The 12,382-nt window shown below is 36.9% G+C and overlaps 1 protein-coding gene across 3 annotated transcripts in view; it reads left to right on the forward strand.

The window, feature by feature from the left end:
- The window catches only part of LOC127063043 (hemicentin-2-like), a 262,331-nt gene that overhangs the window by 247,055 nt on the left and 2,894 nt on the right, over positions 1 to 12,382 (forward strand). Inside the window, exons 9-16 of one of the 3 annotated variants that reach the window (XM_050992258.1) lie at positions 587 to 717; positions 1,487 to 1,646; positions 4,922 to 5,215; positions 5,576 to 5,890; positions 7,514 to 7,858; positions 11,103 to 11,393; positions 11,516 to 11,604; positions 11,724 to 11,999. In XM_050992258.1, the coding sequence (XP_050848215.1) occupies positions 587 to 717; positions 1,487 to 1,646; positions 4,922 to 5,215; positions 5,576 to 5,890; positions 7,514 to 7,858; positions 11,103 to 11,393; positions 11,516 to 11,604; positions 11,724 to 11,999 (1,901 nt within the window). The remainder of the gene's footprint in view (positions 1 to 586; positions 718 to 1,486; positions 1,647 to 4,921; positions 5,216 to 5,575; positions 5,891 to 7,513; positions 7,859 to 11,102; positions 11,394 to 11,515; positions 11,605 to 11,723; positions 12,000 to 12,382) is intronic. The other 2 variants (XM_050992259.1, XM_050992260.1) reach the window with 2 other exon arrangements.

Here is a 12,382-nt window from a genome sequence, read left to right on the forward strand (position 1 = left end):
TGAAATCCTTAGGAAGAATTATATATGCGATATATTTATTTACGAATATATTATCATATAAAAATTAGCTCGATCATCGTATTTGCATACAATTACGAACAATAGAGAACGTTTGGAAATATATTTTATAACGTAACTACATAAATATACTCTGAAGGTACATAAATACGAAATCCTCAGGAAGAATTATATATGCGATATATTTTCTTACAAATATATTATCTTATAAAAATTTGCACGATCATCTTATTCGCGTGCAATTACGATATAGAAAATTTGAAACAAGTACATAAATTTGATCTGAAAATACATAAATACGAAATCTTTGCGAAAAATTTTTTATGTAAAATTTTTTTCTTACGAATATACCGTCGTATAAAAATTAGCTGAATATTCCTATTTGCATTAAATTACGATTAATAGAGAAAATGTGATAGCACAGCTACTACTAATTCGTAAGTACATAAATACGATCTGAAAGTACATAAATACGAAATCCTCTGGTTCCAATTCCGATTTTCCGTGGGCACGCGTTATTCGTTGTTACACCTCCTAGCACAAACTTTAATATTAATTGCACTTTCAGACGAGCCCGTGGTTACCCTAGAATTGGGGAGCAATCTGAACTCGAGCGCAATCCGAGAAGGAATCGACGTTTACTTCGAATGCAACATCAAGTCGAATCCTTGGGTTTACAAGGTTTCCTGGCGGCATAACGTAAGTTTACCCTAACTGGAGATATATATATATATATATATCACCTATATATGTAGTATATCTATCTACTACATACATGCCACTAAAGACTTACGACGAAGTAATAAATTTTCATCGTAGAGAAAGAGTAAAGACAGGATGAAAAATTTTCCTTTAAAATACAAACGGCAATTTACTCGGCTTAATAAACGAGCCTCGGTTGTTAACATTTCATTTGCGAGTGTCAATAAACCGCTTGGGAAAATAAATGACAACGAACGGATAAAATTGTATGAGCTAAAACGTTTCAACGTTAAACTCGATAATACCGATCATTTTAGAGGCTCGGAAACGGTTATCGTTATTTACAAAACGGATTAATAAAAGGATTTCTTCGAGATATTAATTAACAGTTATTTAGTCGTAATAATGATCGATAAACGCATACATATATAAACATATCGTATTTGTTATTTACTGTACCGTTAAAGAAAAACAATACTCGTTCGTTCGAATACATAAAAGAAATGATTGTTCATACGTATTATTCCTATTACCGTTGTTGTTGTTGTCGTTGTTGTTGCTATTGTTTTTATTATTATTATTATTATTATCATTATTATTATTATCTCTTGACTAGAATTCGCGGGAGAATCTTCCTCGCGGTATAATTAAACGCGCGGTACGGATAGAGAGCAACGCGAACAATTTCGTGTCGCTTCGGCGACGTAATTATCGCGTCCACGTAGAAGGGTGGCAAAGTTTGTAATTCGAGACTTTGTATTCATAGGGCAATCCACTGTACCACAACACGGCAACTGGCACGATAATAAGTAATCAGAGCCTGGTGCTTCAGAGCGTGACACGTAGCAGAGCCGGCATCTATACCTGCATCGGTAGTAATCAAGAAGGCGACGGTGAGAGCAATCCTCTCAATTTAGACATCAAATGTAAGTAAATTCACGATAGTATCACTATACGTATAACACTTCGATCGGTATTGACTACTCTATCTATTAACGACGACGAGATACCAGAACTGTTTAGATACCTAATACAGTCATTGACAAAATGGATAGACCACTTCGTCGTTTCTATTCGATTCCGAATACACATCAAAATAACTTACGTACACCATGTATATATATATATATACATCAAATATCGGTATTACATTCACAAAAAATTTGATATCGTAGAATTATGATTTACGAATGTATTTATAGAAAGAAATATAAATACGAGTTAAGATAAAACAAAATAAAAATGAATACATATCTATCTATCTATATAATGAATAAATAATTCATTAATAATATTAATAATTTGCATCTGTATCTGTAAAATTTGATAGCACTTGAGAAAAGTTCATAGAACACAAAACGTTTTACTTCATTGTTGTTTTATTTAATCAATATTTTTAATATCAACGAAAGACCCGAGAGTTTAAACGTCGTTGGATATTAAAAAGTTATCCCTTAGAAAAATATTCCCAAGAACTTTGTCCTCATTCGAAAGGTTACTCGGTAGGTAGATTGTATGTAGATAGATAGGTACGTAGGTAGGTAGATAGGTAGGTAGGTAAGTAGGTATAAGTATGAGCAATAAAACGCGTAGCGTATTTTCAAAAGGAAACTATAAACGGGCCAGGAGATTGTGTCGGAGTGTGAGAGTTACGTAGATAGTAAAATTAAGTAGAAACGTCTTTTCGCCTTCCGCATTTTCGCGTACACATATGAGAACAAGTTCTACGAATATACATAGTCATACGAATCTATTCAAACGCGGACCGCTACCGTTGTACAACATACAACCAAATTCTAGAACGTGCGTTATAACGCCAACGGAGAAGGGCAAGCGTGCACGAGATAATCACAAGAGAAAGAGAGACACGAGAGAGAGAGAAAGCTCAAGCAACGAGCTTTTCATGAAAAGCAGGAGAGAAAGCGTTCCACGTGCTTTTACCACGTAATGAAACATTTAACGAGAGACACGTATAAAGCTAAAATCCAACGTCTGCCATGGCCGCCGACGCGATATATTATCGTCCGCTTGCGATTTCGTCCTTCCTACAAATTGTACTTGCATTCCTTTCGTCCTTCCAAATCTTGTCATTTCTCTCTCTCTCTCTCTCTCTATCTCTCTCACTTCACATATGCATATGTATATATATATACAGATATGTATATGTGTGTGTGTGTGTGTATATATACAAATATGTACATATATATATATATATCCTTCTCTTGTGTATATACGTATTTTGCATATCTCATGAAACACACATACACATAAAAATAGATACAGTCAAATACAGAGACAGATACTCAGATACAGAGAAATTTTCGTTTATTCAAAGAAAATTGAGAACTAGGATATCTTGATATTTAATTTATCGTTTACATTACATACAAACTTTGTCCTTTGACATCCCGATCAAACGTGCAAACTTAGCCTAGACTCGAAGGTATAGAATTATCGGTTAGCTTTTGCTGTCTCTGCTCACTGTATAGATGTAGATACACGAGGGAGACCATCTATATGAGACGGAAACAGACAGACTGATATTCCCACACGAGCAAGGCAACTCTCTGTGCACACGCAGGTGCACGAGTTTAGGGAGCTGCAGTTTATGACCGTTAAGACCATTACACATTGATTTGTGCAGTATCATACATACATACGTACATATATACGTATGGACGTCGAACGATCGTAATTTACACGATGATCAGAAATTGGATAATAATACCTCTGACTTTCCATCCTTCGTATGAAATGGTTTCATGTTTGGAAGTACGTATAATCAACTTTATATAAAATAGTTAAAGAATTTCCATCACTTTAGAGATCGAAATTATAATAAAATGATTATCGATAAAATGGTTACAGATTTTCGAAGATACGAAGATAAGATAAAATAACGTAGTTGCAAAATACTCGAGCCTCTTTTTTTCATATCGTTTTTCATATTTCTTTTTTTTTACGACAAGATGGATGACCTAGTTAAAAGTAATAATAAAAAAAAAACAAAGTATAACAAAATAAAACGAAACGAAAAGGGAGAAAGAAGAAGGGAGGAGAAAAAGAGATTTAAAAAAAGGAGAATATTTCACGCGAGATCTCGCTTGCTCTCTTTCTTTCTTTCTTTCTTTCTTTCTTCTTTTTTTTTATTTTTTTTTTTTTATTTTTTTTAATTTATTTTTTTTCGCACGATCCCGATGACGCACGAACGAAAGTTTCCGTCGTGGGATCTTCTCCTCTTTGTTTTCGAGAGATACAGGTAGACGTTCATCTTTCGCGTGAAAAGTACAGCCTAACGATATAAAAAAGTGCATCAACACATATACATATATTTTACTACGTATATATACACTCACACAGACACACAGACACGATGACGTATGCGGTAAAGGTAGAACAGTGCCTAACGATTTACCGAGCTCTTAACGTTTGAGTATGAAAACCAACCTACATAGATACATACATACATACATACATACATACATACATACATAGATACATTCATATAATACATACATTCATATATACATAGATACATACGTACATATATGCGCGCATATATACATAAATACATAGATGCATACACGTAACAAACGTAGTACGTTTCACCCTGTGCCTTATGAAACATCCGCTAAAGTTTTATAGAGAGAGAGAGAGAGAAAGAGAGAGAGAGAGAGAGAGAGAGAGAATGAGTAGCTATGTTAGACGGAACGTTAAAATAGCTGGTATAAAGTCGAAATTGCAAAACGTAAGAATCCCATAAACGTGAATAGGGAGAGCCGAGGGAGGTTTTAAATCATTCGTTCCGGATTACGCGTTTTCATACGCGTTTACGGAGATATGCATTGTGCGTTGTTCGACGCGAAGAGGAGAATACACATAACTTTTCCTCGATTTATCGTCAACAACGAGCTCGCTTTTCCACGCATCCGTTTTCCATTTTGAAAATTCATTGGAGCGACACGTTTCGTTTTACTTCTCTATCTCTCTCTATCTTTCTGTATTTCTATCTATCTATCTATCTATCTATCTATCTCTTTCTCTTATTTGTCCCATTTATCGTTTTCATTGTACTCGACGTCAACTCGTTAACTACGACTCGTTAAACGTGATCTTAATCGAACGATTTTGATTAAAAAAGAAGCAGAAAGTAATAGGAATAATACGATGTATAGATCAATTTCCTATTTATTTTTTTCAGTTGCTCCGGTTTGCCACATTGGACAGACGAAGGTATTTGGTGTAGCTCGACAAGAGACCACGAAGATCCCCTGCGAGCTTGAGGCTAACCCACCGGAAGTCTCGTTCACCTGGAAATTCAATAATACGATGGAAGCTGTCGACATAGCCCAGGCACACGTCACAAGCGTCGGTACTCACTCGACAGCTTCCTATACTCCTATGACCGAACTGGACTATGGTACTCTACTTTGCTGGGGTAACAACGATCAGGGCACTCAACTCGAGCCTTGCGTCTATCATATCGTCCCAGCTGGTGTGTTCTCTACTCTCTTATTCCATCTTAGCCTATTCTTTCCCACGTCCCAAATCTCACACCTTAGATTCTTTTCTTTACTTGCCTTCACCAAACTCTCGAGATTCTTATCCTCTTTTCACGACTCTTTCAACTCTTTAAGAGGACTATACGAGAAGATCGATTTAGTTCCAATTCTCTCTCTCTCTTTCTATCTTTCTATCTATCTATCTATCTATCTATCTATCTGTCTATCTCTAAGATCAAAGATACACATACATCGATTGAAATGTTATACAGTAAATCCTATCTGTCAGAATTAATGTAATCGAATAATAATTAAGACAAAGAGGGGAAAAGATCGTAAATTTTTTTTTCCAGGTCGTCCCGACATGCCGCACAATTGTTCGCTTCTGAATCAAACCACAGATTCATTTTACATCGAATGCATCGACGGTTTCGACGGGGGACTTCCTCAAAAATTTACGATCCGAATAGATCGAGAGATATCTTCCAGCGGTACCAAATCGACAACTACGATCTACAATCAAACGAGCAAAGCTGCTTCCTTCGCTGTGACCAATCTCGAGCCTGGTACTACCTATGAAATACAAATTTATGCGAGCAACACGAAGGGTAACAGCGAAGTCGTTCATTTTTCGGCCACGACCTTGAACCTGCCGGAAAGGAGAACAGGTGAGTCTAGAAATCTGAAAAATGTTGAAGTTTTGATTCGTCAGAAAAGTGCCTCGTGTATCGATCATTCATATCATTTTCCATTTCTTTCGAGTACTCGATATATCGCTGTACTGCACGGCCTTGCATAATAATGCTCTAATAATTACAACAACAACGATTCCTTCCTTTTCTTATTTTCTTATTTTCATCCTTATTTTCTCGATCCATCCTATCCACCAGTTCTATGATCCATTCCTAATCTTCGATGCACACCGAGGCAATCGGATTGGTAAAGGTCTATCGAGAATCTTTTTTTCCTTTTTCTTCTCTCTTTTTGTTTTTTTTTTTATTTTTTTTTTTATTTGACGTATATAAAAATCTCGAAAAATGTACGAGATTATAATAAAAACATGTTCGTGACTCGACTAAAAGTGCATGGTTTAAAAGTATTACGACACATTATCGATCTATACTTTTATTACACCGTTCACATAGTTGTTAAAAGTTCAAATACACTACATCTCAGGGATATATCACTTTGGTAGTAGCAATATTCGCGAGTATAGATTTGTCGTCGATATCGTTTCTGTATAGAGACACAATATCGATGATATGAAGCTTACGGCCGATCGTTTGCATAAACCTTAAGAGTATTACTTGAAGAATCCGCGGAAGACGACAGTTGCGTAACTTTAGGATTCTCGTACGGGCTGGGATGCATAAGCGTAGACTATGTAATAGCAATGAATGAAAAAGAAAAAAGAAAAAGAAATGCGAGAAGTGTGTGAAATCTTTCTGTGCGAATGTGAACGAAACGAATGACTCGAGGGACGAAAATTCAACGATACTTTCTAAGACGATTTAACCGAGAGCAGCCGCACGCCCCCTCTCCCCGTCTCCATCCCCCGAAAGTCCGTTCTCGATGAAGAGAGAGGCAAATTGTAAATATTAGCTCTTCAAGTCTGCATTTAAATCAGTTTACGGACCGTTTCCAGGCTGTGTCCTCTTTGATAACTCGCGTAGCGAACAACGAACGTCGTTAGAAGGAAAGTTTACGCAGGGGAAAAGCGCGCGAGCCGGCTTGAAGAGTTAGTATGACTAATCTTATTCCGGTAATTCGTGGATCTCAATCTAGGTGAGGAGCTCGCGTGAAAGACGAGTAGTAGTAACAGAGTAAAACTGCTGGTATTAATAGTAGTAGTGTAGCAGCATTAACAGTAACGATAGTAATGTTGGAAGTAGTAGTGATAGTAATAGTAGTAGTAACAGTAGCCCGGCGAAGGTAGGAGAGACGTAATTTAACGGGTCGCCTTTCATAAATTTTCGTTGAAAAAAATATAGGACGAAGTAAGAATGAAAATGAAAGGAGGAAAAAAAGGGACTAGATAAAAAAAAAAAAAAGAAAGAAAAGAAAAGAAAAAAAGGGTAGGCGGGAGACGGAGATATAAGTTCGCGTGTATGTATGTATGTATGTATGTACGCATGCATGTATGTATGTATTGACAGTCAGAAAGAACGAGTGAGTGAGTGAAAAAAAGAGAGAAAGAGAAAGAGAAAGAGAGAAAGAGAGAGAGAGAAAGAAAAATAAAAAGAAAGGAAGGAAGCTGAGCTGAGGTGTGGTTTGTTGTACCGGTGTGGTAGCAGGTGAGAGGCTGGCTCGACCGCCGTCCCCGGAGAATTGCACGATCAGAGAAGAGAGCAGGACAACGGTGAGGGTGAGCTGTGCGGAGAGCGAGTACTTCGATGCGAACACGGCGACCTATGTTCTTCAAGTCTACGATGCCGACACGAGACATCTCTTGGGTTCAGCGACTAGCTTGACGCCTAGCATGCTCGAGGTGACAAATCTACCAATGGAGAGAAGCCATGCAGGACTCGTTCTCTCTTTGAGGGTTATGACGGCACATGCTACCAGCGACGCTACCGTTCTACACAGCCCAAACTTTGTTCAGGAGGGTAAAACGCAGGAGCATCAACGTTACCCAGGTAGGGCACCCCAAGTCCTACAATCTACGGTTTCTCATCCATTTCGAGCAACAGGATCGACATCATCGATTTATGATACATATATTTATATACATCTATATATGTATATATTTATATATATTTATAGAGACATTATGATATATGTATGTACCACCGTCACTACCACTACCACCACCAACACCATCACCATCACTATCACTCTTCCCTTCGATATCACCTTCTTTTTTTATCTTTTTTATTCTTCTTTCTTTCTTTCTTTTTTCTTCATTCTTATTCTTATTATTCTTATTATTATTCTTATTATTATTATTATTATTATTATTACTATTATTTTTTTTATTATTATCATATTCTTATTATCCTTGTTATTCTTCTTCATCTCTTAAGCACGTTCGTGCACGCGTTCGATCTAATCGGAACGTAGATGACTCCGTCAACATGTACACGCATTAATAATCTGAATCTATATATATATATATATATATATATATATATATATATATGTTCTCGGTCAAGGGCGTTTCGTTTAGAACCCTCTGCAAGCGAGTAGACAAGCGAGGGAACTACCCCTTCGAATGCACGTTTGTTCATTACCCTTGTAAATGTCTGATGAGCATGTCATGTATGTGTCCCATAGAGGATCACGAGTTTGACGCTATAAAGAGAGAGAGAGAGAGAGAGAGAAAGGGAAAGAGAGAGTGAGAGAGAGAGAGAGAAAGAGGAGATTGACAGTGAGAGTGAGACAGCGAGAGAGATTGTTATTGGTTTGCACGGTTTTGATCTTAGTAACGTTCGAATGAACCCTCCCAAAGTTTCCTCTTGTTTCGATGGATCCTCTTCGTTTCAATTTCGTCAATACCATGATTATTTTTTATTTTCTTTTTCGTCTTTTAATTTTTTTTAGTTTTTTGGGGTTTTATCAATTTTTTCTTTATTCAATTTATTTTTTTAACAATCTTTTTTGTTCAACGAACTGCGTATAACGATCGGACGTGATAGCAGGAAGTGCGAACGAGGAATGAAACGAATCGTTATTTGTTCCTTGTTTCATACCTCTCTATCTCTATCTATCTATCTCTCTTTCTCTCTCTCTCTCTCTCTCTCTCTCTCTCTCTCTCTCTGTCGGATTTTTTTTTTTTTTTTTAAACGAAATTTTACATTCCAGCGTGTTATGCGGGAAATACGTTCGTCTCTCTGTGGGCAAGCAAATTCGAACATTTTAACGCTCGGTAGCGAGATCGTTCGTTTGTGGAATCCTTTTATTTTGTTTTTTTCCTTCTTCTCCTGTTTTCATGCGAATTCGATCCGAACAAGTTCGGAATTTCGCTCACCTCGCCTCGTCTCCTCTCGTCTCGTCGCGTCTCGTCTCTTCTTGTCTCATCTCATCTCGCAAACGTCCTGGAATACAATATGTAAGGACATAGTGACGTCGATACGAGAAGGGAAAAAAAAAAGAAAATGTAAGGGAAGAGTGAAGGAAGACTCTAAAAAAAAAAGAAAGAAAGAAAGAAAGAAAGAAAGGAAAGAAGGAGGGTGAAAAAAAAGAAAGAAAGAAAAAGATGAGAGAAAAATGATATCGTACGACTGTAGGACTTTATCGTGCATCGGACGGCCGTTCGCTTCAACGTCGAGCATAATTATGCTCGAACGTAAAAAGTAAAGTACGATTCTCTAAAGTAAAGTACGATTTGCCTGTGACATTCACGTACAGACATACACACATAACATACATACATAAATACGTACATAGATACAGACATATACACACACGGATGAACGCACTTGGACACAAAGAGTGTACACGAGAATAGAGAAATGATTGCGATAATTAGCTCGTTAACTCGCATCTCGAGATGAATTCTAAATACGTTATGAAAATGATTATGATAGAAGATAGTAAAGGACAGATATATCGCGTAACCAACCATTAAAACGATAGAAACAGTCGGAGAAAAAGAAAGAGAGAAAGAAAAAGAGAGAGAGAGAGAGAGAAAGAGAGAAAGAGAGAGAGAGAGACAAAAAAATATTTTATAGTTAATACGTTAGGTCGCAAATAAATTAACTTTTTTAATAACGAACCAAACGAAACGCTTTTGAAATAGACGAACGAGCGTACGCAGGTGTCTTCCAACTGATGTACTAACGCACACCAACGTCTTTTGTTGTCAACGTCTACTCGATGTCAGAGAGAAACGTAGTCACGATCGGACGGCTCGTACCAACACGAGGAAACTTTGTTCGTGAATCTCCTGAGAGAAATTTTCAAACTTTGCAAAACGCGTCGCGTAGTTGTTGCACGATAGACGATGTTTTCTCACGGCGATTAGCAACGTCCGTTCGTTCGTTCATTCGTTCATTCGTTCGTTCGTTCGTTCGTTCGTTCGTTCGTTCGTTGGTTCGTTCGTTCGTTCGTTTTGCAAACCTATGTATGTATATTTGTACGTAGATTTTTGTGTATGCGTGTATCTCAGTCCAAAGAGAATCCTTAAAACAAAAGAAAACTTTTAAATCCGCTCTTCTCCGATCATTGTCTTTCGTTTTGAAGTAGTAGTTATATTCGCTATTACAATCTATGTCATTCCACACTCGTCCTGCATAAATTTAATACTCGAAATCTCTTTTGCATGAGCTATATAGGATGTCCAAGATTTTAACGGGCAAACATTGTCGCTATATTGTATGAATCTAAATGAGAAAGAAATGTTGTATAAATATATGTCGTTTAAAGCTTTATTAAAAAGTTACGATCGAGGTAAGAATTGCGTAAAAAAAAAAAAAAGTAACGAATAGTAGTCTGACGCAAAGGAATGGATCGACAATATTTACATTTAATCTGTTTATGCGAGTTTATGTAAATATTATTGATCTGTTCTCGTATTATATCGTAATAATTTCGTTCCAGACTGCTATCCGTTACTGTTCTCCACGTAATTATTATTTTTCTCGTAACTTTTTAATAAAGCTTTAAACGACCTATGTTTATGTAACATTCCTTTCTTATTTAGAACCATATAATATACCGAACAAGTTTGAACGTTAAAACCTGGAACACTATGTATATATATACATATATATTTATATATAAAATTGAAGTAAAAGATCGCAACGCCGATTCAACTTTAACGATATTTAATAATCCTCTTAATAATTTCCTCGATCGAAAATCCGAAGAAAAGTGTACAAAAAAAAGGATGAGATGTAAAAAAAAAATATAAAAAAGACAGAAACAAATATCGTGTTTCAGCTTTGACTCCAGTGATGCTGTCGTTATCGGGTCCATTGTTAGGTGCAGTAGTAGGTGCTACAGCTGGTCTTCTATTAGTGATATTCGTGATCGTTCTCGCTGTGAGATTGCGTTATCGACCTCGCCCACAAGAGGATAAGGATTCCCATGACGATGGTGGTATGGCGAATCTCGCTGCTTCCGGTGGTACTACAACCTCATCGCCACGAGACAAATCATCCGTCTTGCCTCTAAGTTCTGACAGCATCGAAAGTTTCGAAAAGGATCCCGACATAATATCCCATACAAACGGTAAACATCTATATACGTTTATATTTCGTAAATAAATTAACGCGAGAGAAAGAGGAAAAAGAAAATTAGAATTAATCTTATCCTTTTTTTTTTTTTTGTTTGCTTTCACCCCACAATTTTAGAAAGTTCTTACGCGGAAATGTGCAAAGGTACGTCGCCGCGTTACGTGATACAACCAAAACGAGCTGACGCTTCGACATTTACAAACAATGTAAATATATTTATATATTTATATACACGTATATATAACATGATATTTCTTAATAAGAAACTTAAGATCATCGATCATCGAAGGGACCAATTAATAAGACTTCATTTTCATCGTGTTAGGGCTCGGAATTGACGTATGCTGAGTTATCGCTACGGAACAATAGGCGAATACCTCCAAATTGCTATCAGTCGGTACAGATGTCGACCCTTCAGAGACCTCAAATATTACCAATGTCAACTGTGATACGAAGACAAGCGATGCAACAAGAACCAACTATCTACACCCAAATAGCTGGACATTCGAAATCCATTTACGTACCACCACCACATGCCTACATGAATCGAGGTAGCGACGAATCGACGGTGGAAACTCCATTAATCGGACATGACAATAAGGTAATAAACCTTTTCTTGTTCTATCTCTTTCTTTCTCTCTCTCTCTCTCTCTCTCTCTCTCTCTCTCTCTCTCTCTCTCTCTCTTTATCTCTCTCGTTTTTTTTCTTTTCGTTCTTTCGTTTCGTTCAACGATAAGATTTACGTCACGAACGAGGGAACAATCGTTTGCAAATACTCTCCAGCGATTCTTTCTTTTTGAACGATTCCGCAACGAAATGGGAAGGAACACAGGCTTGGTCCATTCGAGAATACCCATTCCGTTGATTAATTCGACGTTCGTAATGGTAACATTCGTCATAATTCTATTTAAACGTCGTAACTTTCGCCGTAATTCTGTTTTATCTTGAAGCGTCTTCGTAAAGAGAAAGAAAAAGAGAGACACG

The sequence above is a fragment of the Vespula vulgaris genome, chromosome 4, assembly GCF_905475345.1.
Source record: "Vespula vulgaris chromosome 4, iyVesVulg1.1, whole genome shotgun sequence".
Lineage (NCBI taxonomy): Eukaryota > Metazoa > Arthropoda > Insecta > Hymenoptera > Vespidae > Vespula > Vespula vulgaris.